This window comes from Carcharodon carcharias, chromosome 15, assembly GCF_017639515.1.
Source record: "Carcharodon carcharias isolate sCarCar2 chromosome 15, sCarCar2.pri, whole genome shotgun sequence".
Lineage (NCBI taxonomy): Eukaryota > Metazoa > Chordata > Chondrichthyes > Lamniformes > Lamnidae > Carcharodon > Carcharodon carcharias.
This window is the reverse complement of record NC_054481.1, coordinates 133,127,021-133,146,982: the sequence shown is the minus strand read 5'-3', so window position 1 is coordinate 133,146,982 and position 19,962 is coordinate 133,127,021. Positions and strand designations below refer to the sequence as shown.

Here is a 19,962-nt window from a genome sequence, read left to right as displayed (position 1 = left end):
CTTCACTTCTCCAACAACAGTTTCTTGATGTCTCCAAGTCCACCCAACAATTACTACCTCTTACCTGAGATTAATATTGCCAATATTACAATGAGATGACTCCTCTGTGACCCCTGATACTCCAGTGAGATCAGGAGTAGTGGTTCCTACTGTTTTACTTTTACTGTGAAGCAATGTACAAGGACAACATAACCATTCAGATCATAAAGGCAAACATGGAATTCCTTAATGATTTGTGTGGTTAAAGCAGTGCGTAGCTGAGTTACATATACCAGGAAACTCTCAGGTTTTCTCCCCTGCCTTTGTTAACCAGGCAGTGGGAGGAGAACAGTGGTGTACCCCAGTGACAATGAGCGTGGAAAATAGGAACAGGAGCAGGTCATTCAGCCCATCGAGCCTGCTCCGCCATTCAATATGATCATGGCTGATCAAACACTTCAATGCCTTTTACCCACACTATCCCCATAACACTTTACATTATTGTTACTCAGAAATCTATCAATCTCTACCTTAAATATACTCAATGACTGAGTTTCCACGGCCTCCTGGGTAGAGAATTCCAAAGAGTCACAACCCTCTGAACAAAGACATTTCTCCTCATCTGGGTCTTAAGTGGCTTCCACCTTATTTTAAAATTGTGTCCCCTGGTTCTAGACTCCCCAACCAGGGGAAACATCTTACCTGTGTCTACCCTGTCTATTCATTTAAGTATTTTACTCATTTCAATGAGATCACTTTTCATTCTTCAAAACTCTAGAGAATACAGGCCCAGTTTCCCCAATCTCTCTTCATTAGACAATCCGGTCATCCCCAGAACAAGTAGGGTGAACCTTTATTGCACTCTCTCTGTAGCAATAATATCTTTTCTAAAGTAAAGCAAATGCAGAAAGACCTGGACAATATCCAGGCTTGGGCTGACAAGTAACATTTGTGCCACACAAGTGTCAGGCAATGACCATCTCCAACAAGAGAGAATCCAACCATCGCCCCTTGATGTTCAATGGCATTACCATCACTGAATCCCCCACTATCGACATCCTGGGGGTTACCATTGACCAGAAACTAAGCTGGACTAGCCATATAAATACTGTGGCTACAAGAGCAGGTCAGAGGCTAGGAATCCTGCAATGAGTAACCCACTTCTTGACTCCCCAAAGCCTGTCCACCATCTACAAGGCACAAGTCAGGAGTGTGATGGAATACTCTCCACTTGCCTGGATGAGTGCAGCTCCCACAACACTCAAGAAGCTTGACACTATCCAGGACAAAACAGCCCCACTTGATTGGCTCCCCATCCACAAACTATTCAATCCTTTCACCACCGACGCACAGTAGCAGCAGTGTGTACCATCTACAAGATGCACTGCAGAAATTCACCAAGGCTCCTTTGACAGCACCTTCCAAACCCACAACCACTACCATCTACAAGGGCAGCAGATAGGTGGGAACACCACCACCTGCAAGTTCCCCTCCAAGTCACTCACCATCCTGACTTGGAAATATATCGCTGTTCCTTCACTGTCGCTGGGTCAAAATCCTGGAACTCCCTTCCTAACAGCACTGTGGGTGTACCTACACCACATGGACTGCAGCAGTTCAAGAAGGCAGCTCACCACCACCTTCTCAAGGACACTAGGGGTGGGCAATAAATGCTGGCCCAGCCAGCGAAGCCCACATCCCATGAGTGAATAAAAAAAAGGGACCAAAACTCCACACAGTACTCCAGGTGAGGTCTAACCAAGCTTCTATTCAATTGAAGCAAAATTTCATTACTCCTGTACTCAAATCCTCTTGCGATAAAAGTTAACATTCCATTAGCCTTCCTAATTGCTTGCTGCACCTGCATGTTAGCTTTCAGAGAGTTATGGACAAGGATACCCAAGTCCCTTTGTACATCTACACTTTCTAATCTCTTGCCCTTTAGGAAATACTCTGTACATCTGTTCCTTCTATCAAAGTGGATAACCTCACAATTTTCCACATTATATTCCATCTGCCATGTTCTTGCCCATTTACTAAGTCTGTCCAAATCCTCCTGTAGACACTTTACACCTTCCTCACAACACACATTCCTGCTCAGCTTTGTATCATCCACGAACTTGGAAATATTGCATTTGGTCCCCCACATCTGAATCGTTGATATATATTGTGAATAGCTGGGGCCCAAGTGCTGACCTTTGCAGCACCCCACTAATCACAGTCTGCCATTGCAAGAATGACCTGTTTATTCCTAATCTCTGTTTTCTGCCTATTAACCAATCCTTAATCCATGCCAGTATATTACCTCCTATCCCATGTGCTTTAATTTTGCTAAACAACCTCCTGTGGGGCATTTTATCAAAAGCCTTCTGAAAATCCTAGTATTCTACTTAAATTGGCTCTCCTTTATCAATTCTGTTAGTAACATCCTCAAAAACTCCAACAGGTTCATCAAACATGATTTCCCATTCCCATGCTGACTATGCCCAATCAGATCATGATTATCCAAGAATCCATTTATCACATCCTTTCTAATAGATTCTAGCATTTTTCCTACTACTGAGGTCAGTCTAACAGGTCTGGAGCAGCTTGGGAAAGACCTCCTCCATTTTCTCTCCTGAAAGGGTTATGGATGCCACTGCTGCATGAGGACAGAATCCGATTGGGCTGTGAGGATCTCCATGGTCTATAATCGGGCATCATGATTCAGTTGTTCACATGTGAAAAGCAACTTCTTGGGTGAGATAAGAGTGTGAACAAATCCTGCAGAGTCAACAGGAGAGGAACTTGGAAACTGGGGGCAAATCAGTGGAGGAATAAAACAACAAACATGGGCTAAAAGAGGGAGACTATTGTTTTGTCTCGGGCTGACCACAAGACATTGGGCCAAATTTTCTGTGGAGTAGAAATCACCATCATGGAGCGTATGTGTTCTCGGACTTCTTCCCTCGTAGTGTAGGACGATCGGGGGAAGCGATGTTATGCCCCTTTTTACGGCACTAGCTGCTGCATTCAGGTAAGTTTAAATGTCCCAAAGCCACTTTGACAAGCTGGAGAGAAGGGGAGTGTGAAAAGTGAGTGAGTGAGGGGGTAGGGTGGGTTGGCAGTGGGAGGCTGCAGGTCAGGATAGTCGGGGACTGGGGGAGTAGTCAGGGGACGGGAGAGTTAGTTGGGCGTACGGGGGGGGGGGGGGGTAGTCAGCTGGTCAGGGGGGTTGTGAGGGCAGTTGGGGGTCAGGAGGGTAGTCGAGGGAGAGTTGGGAGTGGGGAGGGTGGTCTAGTCAGGTGGTCAGGGGGTCTAGTCAGGGGCCCAGTGAGGTCATTACATTGTTACCCAGCTGTTAGAACTGGTTTTAATCCTTCTAACTTTTCCTGGGTTCCTATTCTGCTAAGTAAGTCAGAACCATCCAAAGTCTCTACCTTGAAATCAGAGCTTCAGAGGGTTCCAGAAGCAGGGTAATTGCTGAACAGAAGTTGGAGTTTCCTGGGCAATTCCCATGTTGTCAGTGTGCGGGGACATCGGAGGTGCTGCAGTGTATCCTCTGGAGTACCTCCAGGGTATGACCATCCAGAGAATGGAAGATCTGGGCCATTGATGTATTTTGTTTGCCATTTATAATCCTCCATTCTGTTTCATCCTATTTGGGTGAGTGTGAGTTTGGGTGAGTGTGAGCTAGTATGTACCATCAAGTAAGAAGATGCTTCAACCCTCACTACAACCCTTCAATTTTGATCATATGCAACATCAGTGAAAGGTCAGTTAATTGTTTCAGTTGAGATTGTGTTGAATGTTGTGACAGAGCTGTCTCAATAGACATCCGACACAATGGAAAACATGGGAGATTATAACACTCAGGCAGGAGTAGCAATTCCCCACTGAATGTGAGAAAGATAATAGAAAGATATGGTCACCACTGTGAAGGGAGGGGACCTGGAATGGCAAGTGAAGCTTGACTGTGTGCAGATACTTTACAAAACTGGAAGATATCTTGTCTATTTTTGTGGTGGAGATTTGAATATTTGAATGTTTTACTAGTCCCTTAGACTTTTCTGCCTTTTAAACTGTAATTTTTCATCGAGTAAGTGTTTTTGGTTGGATTATATATTACAAGAGATTAACTACAGACATCAGAAACCTAAAAAATGCCACTTGTATAGAAATTCAGCACAATAGCTTATAATTTTCCTTTGTAATTGGATTCATGTTTTCAGAAGTCCTTAAACTGCAGTTGGGATTTTTTTCCACAGAACACACATTTCAACACTGATCCTTTATAAATAACGCGACATCTTTCAGCTGCGTTATTGCAGAAAATAACATGCCTGGCTATTAACTTTCAATGCAGTCAAGACAAAAGCTAAGGATAGAACAACAACAGCAGGTAAGCACACAAAATGCTTCTTCAAATGCATCCAAAGAATATAACTACCTATCTTCAATTACACTTTTTATAAGTAAACAGGCAGAGAGTTAATGATTGAAAGCTACTCATATTTTCAGGGTCTACTCACATCATCAGTCCAGTGTAGGAACTGAGAGCTAGCTGTCCTCTCCATGTCTGTACTCAGCTGCAGCAGTTGATTTTAAGGCATGTTAACTGATCTGGAAAGTCTAACTATTCTTTCTTACAACAAGCATATCTAGCATGCTAGAGCAGAGTAGGACAGATGACCATTTCTTCTTCCTTATGCTTGTAAGTTTGAACTTTTTCCTCCCTGCTCGGGCAGAATGTGCCAATAGTTGTGTGCGTTTGCCATCTCGAACTGGATCAGTGTGTGGAACTGCTGGCTCCTCGCCAGAACAGCAGACTGACTGTGCAAGACCAGGCAAATGACAGCATGTTGCAACAATAGTTCTTTAAAGCAGACACAAAGAAAGCTATGAGCAAGCTACAAGACTCATTTTTTTCACAAATATGTGAAAGCCTGTGACAAAGTTAAACCTTTATCTCTTCACTAAATGTAGCCCCAAACGTTTTACTGGAACATTTTAAAGCATTGGTGATCTTCGTTATTTCTAGGCTTGGCTATTCCAATGCACCCCTGGTGGTCTCCCATATTCCATCTTTGGCAAACTTGAGATCATCTCAAACTCTGCTATCCATATCCTAACATGCACCAAAATCCCATTCACCCATCACTCCTGTGCTCACTGATCTACACCAGTTCCCAGTTAAGCAATGCCTTGATTTTAAAATTCTTTGTTCCTTGCTTTCAAATCTCAATGGTCTGGTCCCTCCTTATCTCTGTAATCTCTTCCAACTCCACAACCCACAGTTTCGCTGCAGTCCATTTAAATGTTTGGTGCCTTTACATTCATTTGCATGACCCTGCACATGCTACATCTTGAAGGGGACAACCTGTGCACAGCAACTTCCAGGTTGTTAACTTCTTACCCTCTGCCTCCCTAATTCTTTTTGTTCCTTTAAGACGTTGTTTAAAATCTCTCTCTTTGAGCAAGCCTTTGACCATCTGCTCTAATATCTCCTTATGTGGCTCGGTGTCAGATTTTGCTTCATAATTCTCCTGTGAAGCTCGAGGGTTATTTTATTACATTAAAAGGTGCTATATAAATACCAGTAGTTGTTCTTAACTCCAACAGGTACCTTACACAACTCTTACAGAAAAGAAAAATAACATAATGAATAGTCAGCATGGATTTCAAAAGGGGAAATCTTGCTTGATCAACCTTGTTGAATTTTTTGAGGAGGTTGTAGAGAGAGGCAAGATGGTGGTAATACAATGGCGGTAATTTATCTGGAATTTCAAAAGAATTTCATAAAATACCCATGGCGGACTAATGGATTAAGCCAGTGAATGTGGAGTCAGGATAATTCAGTGGCAGAACAGATCGCTAGCTGGACTAAGGACAGGAAGCATTGGGTGGGAGTAAAGAGTCATTATTCAGAGTGGCAAAAGGTGGAAAGTGGCATTCTACAAGGATCAGTGCTGGGACCATCGCTGTTCACAATTTAAATCCAAATCATTAAACACCATTTTCTAACTTTGCAATTGACACGAATTTGGGGAGGATAGTCAAGAATCTGTCCAGTCTGCCTAATATCCCACCTCCTGACATATACCAGAAGGCAAAAATGCTTAAAGAGTTTGACTGCATTGAAGCCAATCCAGAACTGCCAATCTATGAAAACCTTCAGAACCCAGCAACTCAAATCATGCAAACCTCTCTGGAGCTCTTCGAATGCTTTGAGTGATGCAGGCTTTGCCAAAAAGGGCAAATGGCACACTTCTGGACTGACACAAGACCACCAAAGATCCGGTGAGTGATCCCACAGTAGAGCCTCTAGGGTTCAAACTTCCTCAGAAACAGTGATCTACTCTCAACTCTCCATATAAGGACAGCACAGCTCCTTCACAAATGGAATTTCACAGACAGCCCCAGCTTGTTAACCACATTGTGAACGAATGTCACCTACAAAAATTTGCCCTAGGATTCAAGGCAATCCATCTAATGACACACAGTGCTGTGACATGCAAGTGCACAACTTGCACTTAAACGTGCCAAACCACAAGAAGTCAACACTGAGGAGGACTGAAATAAATTACAGGAGGACATTAATAAACTTGCAGAATGGGCAAATAATTGCCAAATGGAATTCAACACAAATGAATGTGAGGTAGTCCATTTTGGGAGGAAAAATAAGGGAGGTCACATTACTTGGAAGATGCAAGTCTAGGTGGGGTAGAGAAACAGAGGGATCTCAGGGGACAAATAGAGCAATAATAAATATTGCATCACATGTGAGCAAGGTCATAAAAAAAGCTAATCAAGCACCAAGCTTTATTTGTAGAAGGATAGAAGTGAAAAGTAAGAGAAGTTATGCTAAATCTGTATCGAATCTCGGTTAGACTTAAGAGTACTGCACGCACTCTGTAAACCATAAGATCAAAAACGGATATCCCAGAACTGGAGAGGATGCAGAGAACATTTCCAAGGCTATCACCAGATATTTGTGGATATAAATATCAGGAAAGTTTGCTGACTTGCTGTGTATTTCCCATATTTTTAGTTACCAGAAAAATTGCCACCACAATTGCAATTAATAATTTTATTTAGCCAAGTAATTTCATACCTTACTGTTTCTCCCCACCTAGCCCAGTATCTACTACACACTCAGCTATTTAACATCAAGCACTTTCTTTCAGTTCAGAAACAGGTTAATTTCTTCCCGACACTTTAGGTAACAATATGCTCACTTGCATAACAAGCATAGTTTAATCTGCTGAGGAATCAGAGAAGGACAATGTTGTCCCTCATCCACAAAGAAAAGATGCTTCGAGCAACCTGCATAAGGCCAGTTGGATCTCATCGACCATACAATTGATTCAAGCCTCCAAGCAGAGACTGGGCCTTTTATGTGTGGTCACATGGGTGTGAAGTGGGTATGTTTAGTTATTTAATGAGGACATTGTCAATTTTATCAATATTTTGTATTCTTTGGTCACATTTTGCAATTCAGGTGGGTTTCCTATGGGCAGCACATTGGGCTTGGTGGGTGGGCATGCACCTGATGCTGGCTGTGTGTAAAATGACGTGCGATGATGTTGGGCGAGCATCCTGATGTCAGTGCGTAGTCCCGCGATTCTTCGTTTGGTGGGTGCACGCCAGAGTTGGCAGCGCACCCGCCGACAACTAAAAGGCCGATTAAGGCCATTAAAAAGGTAATTAAATTCAAATTTACGCTGCCCACCCAACATTATGGTTGGCGGGCAGATGAAAATGCCAAGCGGCCTTTGCACCTTTTAGGGAACCTCATCCACGGGCAGGATCAGGTTTCATAAAGCAAACGAAATTAAAATTTTACACTTGATTAAAAACACGTCCCTGTTCATGTGACACAGCCACAAGGGGATATGTTTTATGACATTTTAATTTTGTTCATTACTTTTTTTTAAAAACAGCACTTCATCTCCCCGAGGCAGCTCAGTGTCTGAGGGAGATTGAAGTGCTCTCTCGCGTGCGAGCGTGAGGTTAATGCTAGGCCTGCTCGCACTCTTCCCCCCTCCCCACACAGACAGCGCTCTGTGCTGCCGCTCACATTCCAGGCTGGGCATGCTTTAACTGGTCCAACCCTGTAAAATCACAGTGCGGTGCCGATCGCGGGCACAAGGCGGCTTCCTGACTGCCCCCACTGAGTAGTCCCACCATAGGCAAAATCCTGCCCTATGAAAACTGAAACCAATGGCTTTACTTAGGATACTCAAAAAGTAGTCGTTACAAAGGAATGCAGATACAGGACTTAAGTTGAAGCTAATTTCAAAATTCCATTAGTTGCATTAATGGAAGAAAAAGCAAGAGTACCCAGGGCTCCTGAAATATCTTATGCCGATTAACCTACTGTCACAAAACCATAATAGGTTTCATAACATTACTGTGGTTTATTGTAAAGTAGGTGCATGGGTGTGAGTGTAGATGGCTTTGTTTGATTTAATTAAATTAGAGTCAGGGCACAGAATTTGCAGAAGGAGGCCATTCGGCCCATCATGTCTGCACCGGCTCTCTGAGCATTTTAACTTAGTGCCAATCTCCTGCCTTTTCCCCGTAACCCTGCACGTTGTTTCAATTTAAATAATCATCCAATGCCGTCCTGAATGCCTCAATCAAACCTGCCTCCACCACACTTCCAGGCAGCGCATTCCAAACCCTAACTACTCACTGGGTGAAAAAGTTTTTTCTCACCTCGCACTTGCTTCTTTTGCAAAACACTTTAAAAACTGTGCCCTTTGATTCTCAATCCATTTACGAGTGGGAACAGTTTCTCCCCATTTACTCTGTCCAGACCCCTCATGATTTTGAAAACTTCTACCAAGTCTCCTCTTAGCCTTCTCCTCTCCAAGGAAAACAGCCCCAATTTCTCCAATCTTTCCTCAAAACTGAAGTTTCTCATCCCTGGAACCATTCTCATAAACATCTGCACTTTCTCCAATGCTGCAACTTGAAATTATCAGAAGGATTTCGGGGCAAAGGGCATATGAAATGTTAATGAGTAAACATGGATGAGGGCTTAGATGACGTGTGCAGGAAATTTGCATTTTTAGATAAGTGAAGGTGTTGTTTAGATTTCAAAGGGAAGATAGGGCGTTTACAACCAAAAAGATAAACAGAACGAGGTTATGATGTTTATTTTTCCCACAGGTATTGACCATATTGGCAACATGAAAGATTTTTACATTATGGGAAAAGCTCATTTCCAAAGGCATATAAAACAATGTAATTTACAGATTAGAGAGAGAGAAACATACAGAAAGAAAGAAGGAAGGTGATGTTGGGGGCCATTTCAGAACAAAAAGGAGCATATAAAACAGACTCAGAGAAGCCCCCTGCCGTATTTGCAAAAGTCTGCTGTGTCCACTAACTAAAGTTGGAGAAAAGCCTTTGGAATTCCACTGTCAAGTAGGTGCTGTGGTAAATTTGCTGGCTTGCTATTTAAATTTAAAATCTATTTTGGACTGTTGCCTTAAAGCGAGTGTTGGGAGTTAGTTAACTAGGGGGTTTGGGACTTGTTATAATATTATGTAACTGTAATCTTGTATGTGCTTGAAACCTTTTCTTTTGTTAATAAGTGTTTTAATTTAACTTTTAAAATCTTTAAAAGGTGTTAGTGGACTCTTTACTTCTGAATTCAGTGCCCAAATCTTCTCGTAATAAATACAAATTGCAAAATCGTTGTGATAGCGTGGCCTAGTTTCCCTTGTGGGTTTGGTCCACTTGGCACACATCATCTGCCACATCAAAGCACTACTTCATTTCTATCCAAGTGTTGAATCTCAGGCATCCCTCTATAGTTTGATCACATTGATGCATAAGTTGTACCTTCACAAGAGAGGTGACTGAATGAATCTCAGGTAACTATCAAGGAGTAACTCCTTCAGAAATCTGTAAGATGGAGATGGCATCAAAGATCAGTGATGGATGCTTTCACGTCTTACTTATAGCACAGTTGCAACTTGTTCAGTGTAAGAATCTTGAGTCTCAACATACGGCAACCTACCAGGCCAGGGAACATGCATAGAACAATTCCAAAAAAGCTGGCAACATTTGAAGCATATAATTGAAAAACAACCCTGAATAAAGGCCAGCAATCAGAGCCACTTCTTCAGGCAACTGAATAAGTTGAGTTCCTTTATTACATTGGATTTTAGGATAGTGTGCATGTTCTTGACATATGCTTCAAATGTTGCCAGCTTTTTTGGAATTGTTCTGTGCATGTTCCCTGGCCTGGTAGGTTGCCGTATGTTGAGACTCAAGATTCTTACACTGAACAAGTTGCAACTGTGCTATAAGTAAGACGTGAAAGCATCCATCACTGATTCTTGACACTCTGGTTTTACAAACATGATAAAAAGTCATTCTCTGGCTCACTCTTCCTCTTTGCAAGATGCAACAGCCTAAATTAGCTTGTAATAGTTCAGCTCCAGGACCATCAAAACTGACACTCTCAATGCAGTACTGAAAAAGTGCTGCACTGTAGGAGGTGCTGTCTTTCAGGTAAGATATTAAACCCACACCCTGTGGGCTTTCACAAGTGGATATAAAAGATCCCATTGCACTATTTCGAAGAAGAGCAGGGCTATAATCGATATCTCAATCAACATCACAAAAACAGATCATCGGCTCAGTGCTGTTTGTGGGGGCTTGCTCTGCATTAATTGGTTGCTGCATTTCCCACAACAGTGAGTACATTTCAAAAGCTTTTCACTGGCTGTGAAATGCTTTGGGCTGTTCTGCCACCATGCTATATAAATGCAAGTCTGTCTTTCAATTTCTTTCCCCCCCAAAACGCACTGACCGCTATTTCATCCCACATCTCACCAGGCAGGCTTCTTTGCTCCTGTTGAATCACAGGTGTGGGAACACATGACAGGTTCATTATCTTACAAGACTTTCATAGTTATACATAAAAACAAGTTGAACTGGCTGAATGCAGTAAATCCAAACATGGTTGTTGATCTGTACGTTCATGTTGTGAAATAAAACAGCTTACCGATTTGTATCGGGCTTTGAGTTACCAAGTATTTTTTCCTTTGCTTTCAGAGAGGTTGGGGAAGCATGTAGGGACCCTTATTAAAAGCACAGGTATCTGCTTCAGATCACAAAGTGCATGTCTGATGTCACACTTCTAGGTTATGCTTTGTGTATGTTCATATTGAGCCATGACAGCCTACTCTAGCATGTAAAGGGTACGATCCATTTACAGGATCTGCTGATGCCAAACAACCCATGACAGGACTGAATTTGTAATAACTTGTGAGGGAGAAGAGAGAGAGAGAGAGAGAAAGAATGTGTAACATTCACTTTTGAATGGTTTAACTGAAGAAAAAAAATTGTCAGCTTCTATTTATTGCACTAAAAAAACCCCACAGGTACATTTCCCTTTCAGAATGCCTGATATAACTTGGAGAGGGATTACATTTCATTGATGCAAATTATTAGGGAAAGTGACAGCTAGGAGTGAGCAGCACCACCCCCCCCCCCCCCCACCACCCCCAATCCCTCCACTTACCTTCCCACAGTATGTATAGTTTCCTGGTATGAGGCAATTAAAGCCACCAAGTTGCACTGGGTTTTTATAGAACTGCTTCTCCTGTCGAACTTCTCATTGCTTCCTGGCTTCTGTGTTTTCCTTCCCACTGAAGTTTAAAACTGAGCGAGATTCCATGTTTCAGCTAGTCTGTCTGCTTGTTAAATTCAGATTGCTGTCACAGATTGAGAATCTACTGACTGTGATAGAAATGTTTTCTATCATTATTACAAAAACCTATTGGTCTGGATTTTGCAAGCGAAGTTGAAGCAAGGACATAGGCAGCTAACTCTGAAACAAGTTGCTCACAAAGATCTAGTGATACGTTTAGGTTTCTGTGCTTTTCCCCTGTCCTGAGAACAGTTTATCTTTGGTGCCAAGTGCATGTCCTTGTGTGTAGCAGCAATGAGTCAGTAAGCAGGTAAACAGCCAATCATTGGAGTATTCAGACACAGCAAACCAGAAGTTAAAAACACTTAAAATCTTTCACTTTTAATTTAAATTTTCAAATAGTAGGATAAATTTATGACTGTATTTGGATAGAAGTTAAAATAAAGATAATAGTCTTAAAAAGAGAAAGAAAAAGAACTATGATTTCAAAAATATGTAAATGTTATCATTATGGTAAAATTGACATTCCATAAATATAAAATTAGCTTCAAAAATATGTAAATGTTATCATTATGGTAAAATTGACATTCCATAAATATAAAATTAGCTTCTTGGTGGCAGTGAGGGTATATAGCTGTAATTATGAAGTTAGTATACTGTTAAGACCCAGTTACACCTCATTCAACAAGGTGCAACTTTTCCAGGGATTCTTACAGCGAAACTAACAGAGTAAAAGTGGAAGTTCTCTTTGATTCATGGTTGTTAAGGGTTTGCAGTCTTTGGGAACAGCTGCAGCTCATCCTCTAGAGGAGGGTAGACTCACTGATGGCAACTCTTGGATTTCCACGTTATTCTGCACATGTCCAGCTCCCTGAAGCTTCTGTCAGTTTCAATAAAGCAATGATGGTGAATATTGACCATTTTCCATCATTACCCCCCAATAGATACCTTGGATAAAGTAACATTCAAATGATTCCCACAACTGATGCCCTATAGATGAGACAAGGAAGGAAGGAATATTTTAAAGGTGTTTCATCATATTTAGTCAGGTTACATTTCAGAATCATTTAAAAAAAACACCTTTTCTGGGATGTTAAATACATTTAGACATTTTTTCTTTATCTAGTCTTTTCCCTGTAGAACATGAAAATTCATGAGGAACTTGTACAGAACTGCAGGAAATTAAAAGGCGCTGAAGGATTATTTTAAACTTGTAACTCCAGGGGTTTCATGGAAAGCCTATTTCTGGTCTCTAAGCATGCAAAACCTAAAACTCATCTAAATTCATAAGTCAGTGAGCTGTCGTTTATCAAACAGTCACCAGCATCGAAGTACACAGCACAGAACATCCCCAGGAAAATAATTGGGATATGCAAATGATGGAAGGAGGTGTCAGTTCAACAGGTGCCAAAAATATATTTTCCTGAAAGCAGTGAAGAGAATGCTTCCGCAATAATAGCCAACAACTGGGTATATCAGTTATACACAACAGCAGCTTAAATCCTATTTGCAAGGTCAAATCACTAGGCAAATAGCAACCACCAGAAAACAACATTGGTGTAGCTGATTTTTATTATTAAAAAAATAAGAAATGCAAGGGTAAATGTGCAATCATGCTTTCAAAAGATAGATGTTTGAAATATAACACTGCAGCTATGATTCCTGCCCCCTTTCTCTGATCTTCACTCCCTGTGAATGCTGCTCCCTGCAGAATGACCTCAATGAGCTTTCACTGGCTGCTGGTAGAGTGCTATGCTTCTTCACAGTGACCTCTTCATGAGTTCATGCAAATAGACACTTAATCTATTTGCATATCCATCAACCCATTCACCAGGAAATGTTTGTTATCTGCATTAAGACAGCTGACTTTAGTCAGGATAGCAGCAGGAACTTAGCCATACAGTTCCCCTGGCCATTCCCAGGCTCCTCTCCCAATCTCTCGTCTTGGTGGAAAATTCATGTGGCGGCATCAGGCGAGAGCAGAATCATGTTCAGTTGTCACGTAATGAATATGATGACCCTCGTGCAACATTTGTGTTCACAATCTCCTCTCACGTTGATAACGATCATCAGTTGGGTGAGGTGCAGGGGAGAAAACTGGCTGGAACAAGATGCCAAGGTATAAAGGAAGCTCTTAAACAGAAACTAACCTTGGAGAGCAAAGAATGAAAATAGTATAAAGAAGATATTTACAGTAATAACAGGGAAGATCTAACCAAAGGAACAGGTTGCACTCAAGAGGAAAAAATAGTATAAATCAAACTAATCTGTAAGACTTTTAAATTTGAGTAGTTGCCATGGAAACTGAAGGAACTTTTTTTTTAAACTACTTGCTTTGTTCAACAAGATGGTTGTTCCAACTTACTTTGCAGTTTACTGTGGAAATGCATTCACCAACTTGATAAGCCATTGCCTTTCTGCAGATATATTTTTCAATTAAAAATTGATTCATATAAAAATGAAATTCAAATGCAGTATCATATTCTGACCACGTTTACAAATTTAAAAGCATATTATGCCAAGAAATGCATTTTCATCAATTATTTAGTAAGTTTTTCCAATTAAAAGCAAAATGGTCAATTGTTAAAGTGACAAGAGATGAAGACAATAATCCTTGCCTTATGGAATCCATTTATGGTCCTCAGGAAATGCAGCAACAATCATCACATTGGGATTAGCAACTTGAAAATGGCAGATTATGCTTGGATAGAGGCTGGTGGAAATCTGAAACTGTCCCCCAGGAGGTTGTGGATGCTGGGGGTCAACTAAAAGTTTGAAGACTGAGATTGGTAGATTTTTGATGGGTAAGGGGAGTCATGGGGTTTGAAAAAAGAGAATCAAGATACAAATCAGCCATGAGCTCGTCAAATGGCAGGGGGCTGAATGGTCTATTCTTGTTTCTATGAACCTGGGCAAGTCAAATTTTTCTTTGCCTTCCCTGCTATAGGGTGCTCACTCACTGGGTGACATTTTCATTGGTGCTGCCAGCTCTCCAATAATTCACTCAAGTGACCATTCCTCACCTATGCGTCGAAACAATGAGAGCCCTCAGGCTGCTTAACTACGGAGCTAAGCTGTGTTCTGCCCTTGAGCACAAGAGCACTTAAGACAATTTTCATTTTGTAGAGACTGGCACCTCACCAGCCATTTGCTTAATAATTAAACAAATTAATTTTAAAAGTATTAATATAATTATACATCAGTAAAGTCTGAGCCATGTGTTCATCGCCTCTTCTGGGCCAAAAGAAAAGACTTCTGTCCATTGGGAAGGCCTGTCAGTTCATCAATGGGTCAAAAATCTCCTTTTAAGTTCCAATTTGTTCGGAGTAACCAGGGCACAAGAGGATACAACAATTGCCTTCAGCAACGATGGGACTGGGGTTCCCTTTCATCATTGCTCAGTGACCCCTTCTCTACGGGCAATTATTTAGTAAATAACTTGCAGCAACAACAGTAACCTCCCTTCTCATCCAGCAACAGAATTTAAACACACTCGCTACGGGAAGCTTAAGAAATTTCATTACAATCTTGGCTTCAAAATCCCACAGGCCTGAATTTTTCCCTGGTTGGGAGCGGCTGGGAAACAGGCCCCTGACCACGACTTCACGCTAGCTGGCCAGTGTACGGCCAGCCAGCATTAAACAGCTCAGCACTGCCAGGGTGGGAGGGCGGGTGACGATGTCACTGCGGGCGTGGATGGGAGCTGCAAGAGACCTGCAAATAATAAAAGAAAGCACAAAAAAAGCTGCAAAAAAATATCCATGCAGCACAATCGAGCACCCGAAAGCGTACCTCATAAAAAATGCTGTCCCCGAACATTTCTTTGTATTTGATCTCCGAATGGAAATTTCACCCCGCCCTTGGATGAGGTTTCATGAGAAATGTAAAGGCCGCCTGGCCGATTGGCCTGTCCACCAACCACAAGGTTGAACGGGCCACAAAAAAATCGCGTTCAATTGCGCGTTAATGGGTTTAATTGTCGTTGGGCATGCTTTTGATTGCTGCGCATGCCCACTGAGCGAAATATTGCGCAATTTTGTGATGACATTGGGACGCTTGCCCAACATCATCTTGCGTGATTTTACGCCCAATCGGGTCAAGTGCACGCCCGCCTGGGGAACGGAAAATTCGGCCCATAATATTCTTAACAAAGCCAACACACATTTCAAAACAGACTTGGCTCCATTCAATGTTAATACAATTATAGGCCATTCATCTTGTTATGAATGGTGGAGTTTTCATTTAAGTAACCCTTGTTATTCTAATAAGCAGCTTTACCCTTAGACAGTAGGCAGATCCAGGAAAATTTACATCTTCCTGGGCTTGCTTCCAACTAATAGAATACCATTGACATAGTATCACATGCAAGAAACACTCAATCATCAGGTTAAGTTGATTACTCCAGTACCAAATTTAACAGATCTAAAATATATGCTTAAAGGTATTTAAATACGCCAATCATTTTGATTTGGCTCATCCTGATATTCTCTCTTATTTTTTTAACTTTCATTTTCGTTTACTTTTCTATTGACTTCAGCCCTTTGTTAGCTTTCTAATGTGCCACTCTGTCAATTACACCTAAAGGCTTCAACTTCAACATTTCTATCTTTCTTCTCTCTCTCAACATTCATTTTGGACGTGGGACCAAGTTTAGAAAAAAATGGGCTAATTTCAGGAATCTGTGGTTTATAGTCATCTTCAGCCATTGGCTATACAACCGGAAGACCATGACAAGCGTGCACCCACAACATTTTTAAAAAGCTTGTGCGTTTCCATTTGCAGAGGCAAGGTGAATAAAGGAGAGAATGAACTAAAAGGATTTGAAGCCCATCAATCAATGGATTGTACCTTCCTAATTCAATCATTTAAAAAGTAGAATTCATTCACTTTAGAGGTGCATGGAACTCAGGTGAAATGATTGCGGCATAAAAAATAGTTGATGACCAGCTCCTGTTTATTTGCCTTATGATTAAACGGTGTTCCTCTTGATAGACTAGGGAAAACCAGGGGTCTTATACATAGCTTGTGTAAAGGTAGGGCTATGTTAGACATTAAGCAGCTCCATTATTCCCAGAGGACAGTAGATCTATGAACAGGTTGCTGAACTGTGAGATAATTGCTAACTCTCTGTCTACCTTGATGGGAGATATGGTCCATTTCCAACCTGTTGCAGATGAAAAGGTGGGTGAAACAACAGGTCATATAAGCTCAATGTGGTCTCCTGGACCAGCTTGCATCACTTAAAGGAGTTGAAGAGGAACTTTATGGATACTTCTTGATATTGTCATGAAGATGAGCTTTATACCCAATAATGATTTTTAATCCATTGGTTGGAAATTTGAATGGAACCTTTAAAATCAGACTTTTTAAAAGCATAGAAACTAACGAGATTTGAACTCTTGGCCCAAGATAGCCAACCCCAAATTGCATTATCACGTTCCGCATTCCAATTCATCAGAGTGCAGTCAGTCAGTCAGTCCGTCTGTCTGTAAAACCCAGGCAATGCCTTCAGGGGATGGTAAAGGACTCATACCTCCTGTCACGTTAGCAAGGCATTTATGGCAGTCACCTGAGATATTCAACTGTTGGAGATGGGCCATTAAGACTGATCACTGGGCCAGTGGGACCCTGGCTAAGTTAGCTTCCAGACATGAGCTGATGGAGTCACCTCTGGAATACATGGACAATATCTTTTCTTTTGAATTCCCCTGGCAGTGGGAGAAGAATGATCACATGACACACCAACCCATTGTATGTTTTAAGCACATGTTTTTTCAGCAGAACTGAGCACAAGCAGCTTAAAGAGAAGACTCAGTGGGTCCTCCTGCCTCCCTCTCACTCCAACCCGCCAGGCAAGCTGAACCCTGTTTGCCAACTGTGACCACCCAGGGAAGTCTTGCTACAGACAGAGATTTCTTCAAAGAATCCAACTCGGTGTCCCCTGAAGAACAACCAACATCTTTAAATCAGAAGCATCGAGACCACTGAGTTCAGCCAAGTCACCGATCTGATATAATGTATATGCTTTCACTTTTTTTATGAACTCTAATTTGGCCAACCTATCCTTCCCCACTCAGTAATCTGTACGTATGTGTGTGTGTGTGTGTGTGTGTGTGTGTGTGTGTGTGTGTGTGTGTGTGTGTGTGTGTGTGTGTGTGTGTGTGTGTGTGTGTGTGTATTTGCAGAAATCGGTGCATATTTTATTATTTTACTTGGGTCGATTTAAATAGAATAAAGTTAACCTCTGTTAAATTCAAGAAAATCTGTCCTATTTGTTCTTTTATGATCACAGCACATAAATAGTTACGTACTCACTGAATTGGCAAGGATATCCTTTTTAAATAAAAAACCTGTTGTGGTCAAATGAGGAGAGGCAAAGAGGGGAGCCGTTCGACCCCTCCTCATAACAATATGCCTCAAGGTTTTTTTTGCCTCTTCCAGGAGATGACGTAGCTCCTGGTGCATAGAGGGTATCTGATCATGATGCTCCTGTGTGGAGCAGGCTTGATGCACTGGATGGCCTTTTCCTTCACTCAGTTGTATGTCTTTGTATACTTATCAACAATTTCCACAGTTAAATCAGCACAAAGCGAACTGCTGGGAGCCAGTATCACATAACCTAAATCCTAAAAGTTAACCTACACTGACATTTATACTTGTTAGTGATTTAAGAGCCATGTTTTCTGCAGTGGAAACAAACTTAATTATGGGGATCTCTCACCACAAAGCACAGAATCATTCTTCGTCCTTTACTATGACCTGTAATATGATTGAGAGTTGGGAGGTCTCCAAATTTAACACAACATTCCATTTATATAAAGTTAAGTTAACGTGTTTTGATTTATGATCTGGTCAGTGATTAAATAATCTTAAAGATGTAAATTGATTAAAATGTTTCTATGAGTGCTCAATATTGCCTGCTACAACTTACTGATTTTCTAAGCCTGATCTGGGAAAGGTGAATAATATTACTACTGGTCAATCCTGGACAGTGCCTTCACTGGCCAGTATCTAGCGTAACAATATTGTGATGCAGTGATTATTATTTAGACCCCTTACTCTGTGTATCAGTAACAATAATCTCAAATATGTCACCACTGTGTCTTCGCCTATGAGCATGGAAGACAGGCTAAAAAGTTCTTCAATGGGGTGAACCGAGCTAGTTTTCTTCTAAATGAATGTATAAATGAGCAGAATATAATTTCTGCAGTTAGACCTGTTATTTCCATAAACTCCTCATTCCATAAAAAGAATAAAAATGCTAATCTGATTGTTCAGGTGAAAAGCTGATCATAAGTTACTAATACTGTCTTGTTACTGTAGTTTTAAGGGTCTGGTACATGCAGGGACTACAAAGACTTTTTTTTAAACAGACACATTCTCTAAATCACACCATCCCTACATGCTGTCAGCTCAGGATCAAAAACCTCAACCTCACAAAAACACAAACACTAAGAAAGAGAAAACCTTCAACGGAAATTCTGACCTGAAAGAAGATTCCAGAGAATCTCCTCTGGAAGTCCAGTTTCAGCAGCATGCAGAGACTAGAGCCTCCAAGGGTGAGCTAAATCTTCTTAAACTCCTGGCTGCAGCTAGTCCTGAGAATCCCTTTTACTAATCCAGAGTCAGAAGCGCTGTTTGAACAAAACTCATCGCTGAACCTCATCCCCAATTCCGAGCCTCCAAATTCAAAAAAAAGAACAAGCAATTTAAGTTAATCAGCCTCTAAGGAACATCACGGACATTCGATTTGTAAAACAGTAAGCCTGCGTCGAATTTGAACGCCTTGCTACTCACAACAGTAAATCACTGAACAAAATAAGTCGGCAGACAGCCATTGTTAAAAAACTTTCTTCCAGAAGCATGCTGTCACCACTCTGTGGAGCTGGATAGATTCTTGGTAAGCAAGGGGGTGACAGGTGGGATGCCGACTTCAAGTTACTATCAGATCAAACATGATCTTATTAAATGGTGGAGCAGGCTCGAGAGGCTGAGTGGCCTACTCCTGCTCCTTCTTTGTATGTTTGGATCTTTAACATGGATCACAATTCAGAAGACTACGAAGACATCTTTAACAGACATGTTCCGTAACCAGCATCATCCCAACAGTCACAAGTTGCTCAGGATCACTGCCATTTAGGTGACAGTGGGCAACAGAAACCTTTAGGAATGAGAGTTCTGGCCCATTGACCAATCACTGACTGAAACATTGCCTTTATGGTATTGAAGATCAGTGCAGCCAAGTGTCTCTCTGTCTTGTTGCCAGATTGAAATAAAACCAGGACCAGGAATCAGGAGCAGCAAAGACTGGAAGACGGTGAGGACGAAAC

The 19,962-nt window shown here is 41.4% G+C and overlaps 1 protein-coding gene across 11 annotated transcripts in view; it reads right to left on the bottom strand.

Moving 5' to 3' along the window:
• Positions 1-19,962, bottom strand: part of rap1gapa (RAP1 GTPase activating protein a) — a 732,526-nt gene that overhangs the window by 95,949 nt on the left and 616,615 nt on the right. The window contains exon 1 of one of the 11 annotated variants that reach the window (XM_041206496.1): positions 4,491-4,737. The exons of the other annotated variants lie outside the window; for them this stretch is intronic. Coding sequence (XP_041062430.1) covers positions 4,491-4,535 — 45 coding nt within the window. The 5' untranslated portion in view covers positions 4,536-4,737. Of the gene's footprint in view, positions 1-4,490; positions 4,738-19,962 lie in introns of those variants that run through there. 11 annotated transcript variants of the gene reach the window in all.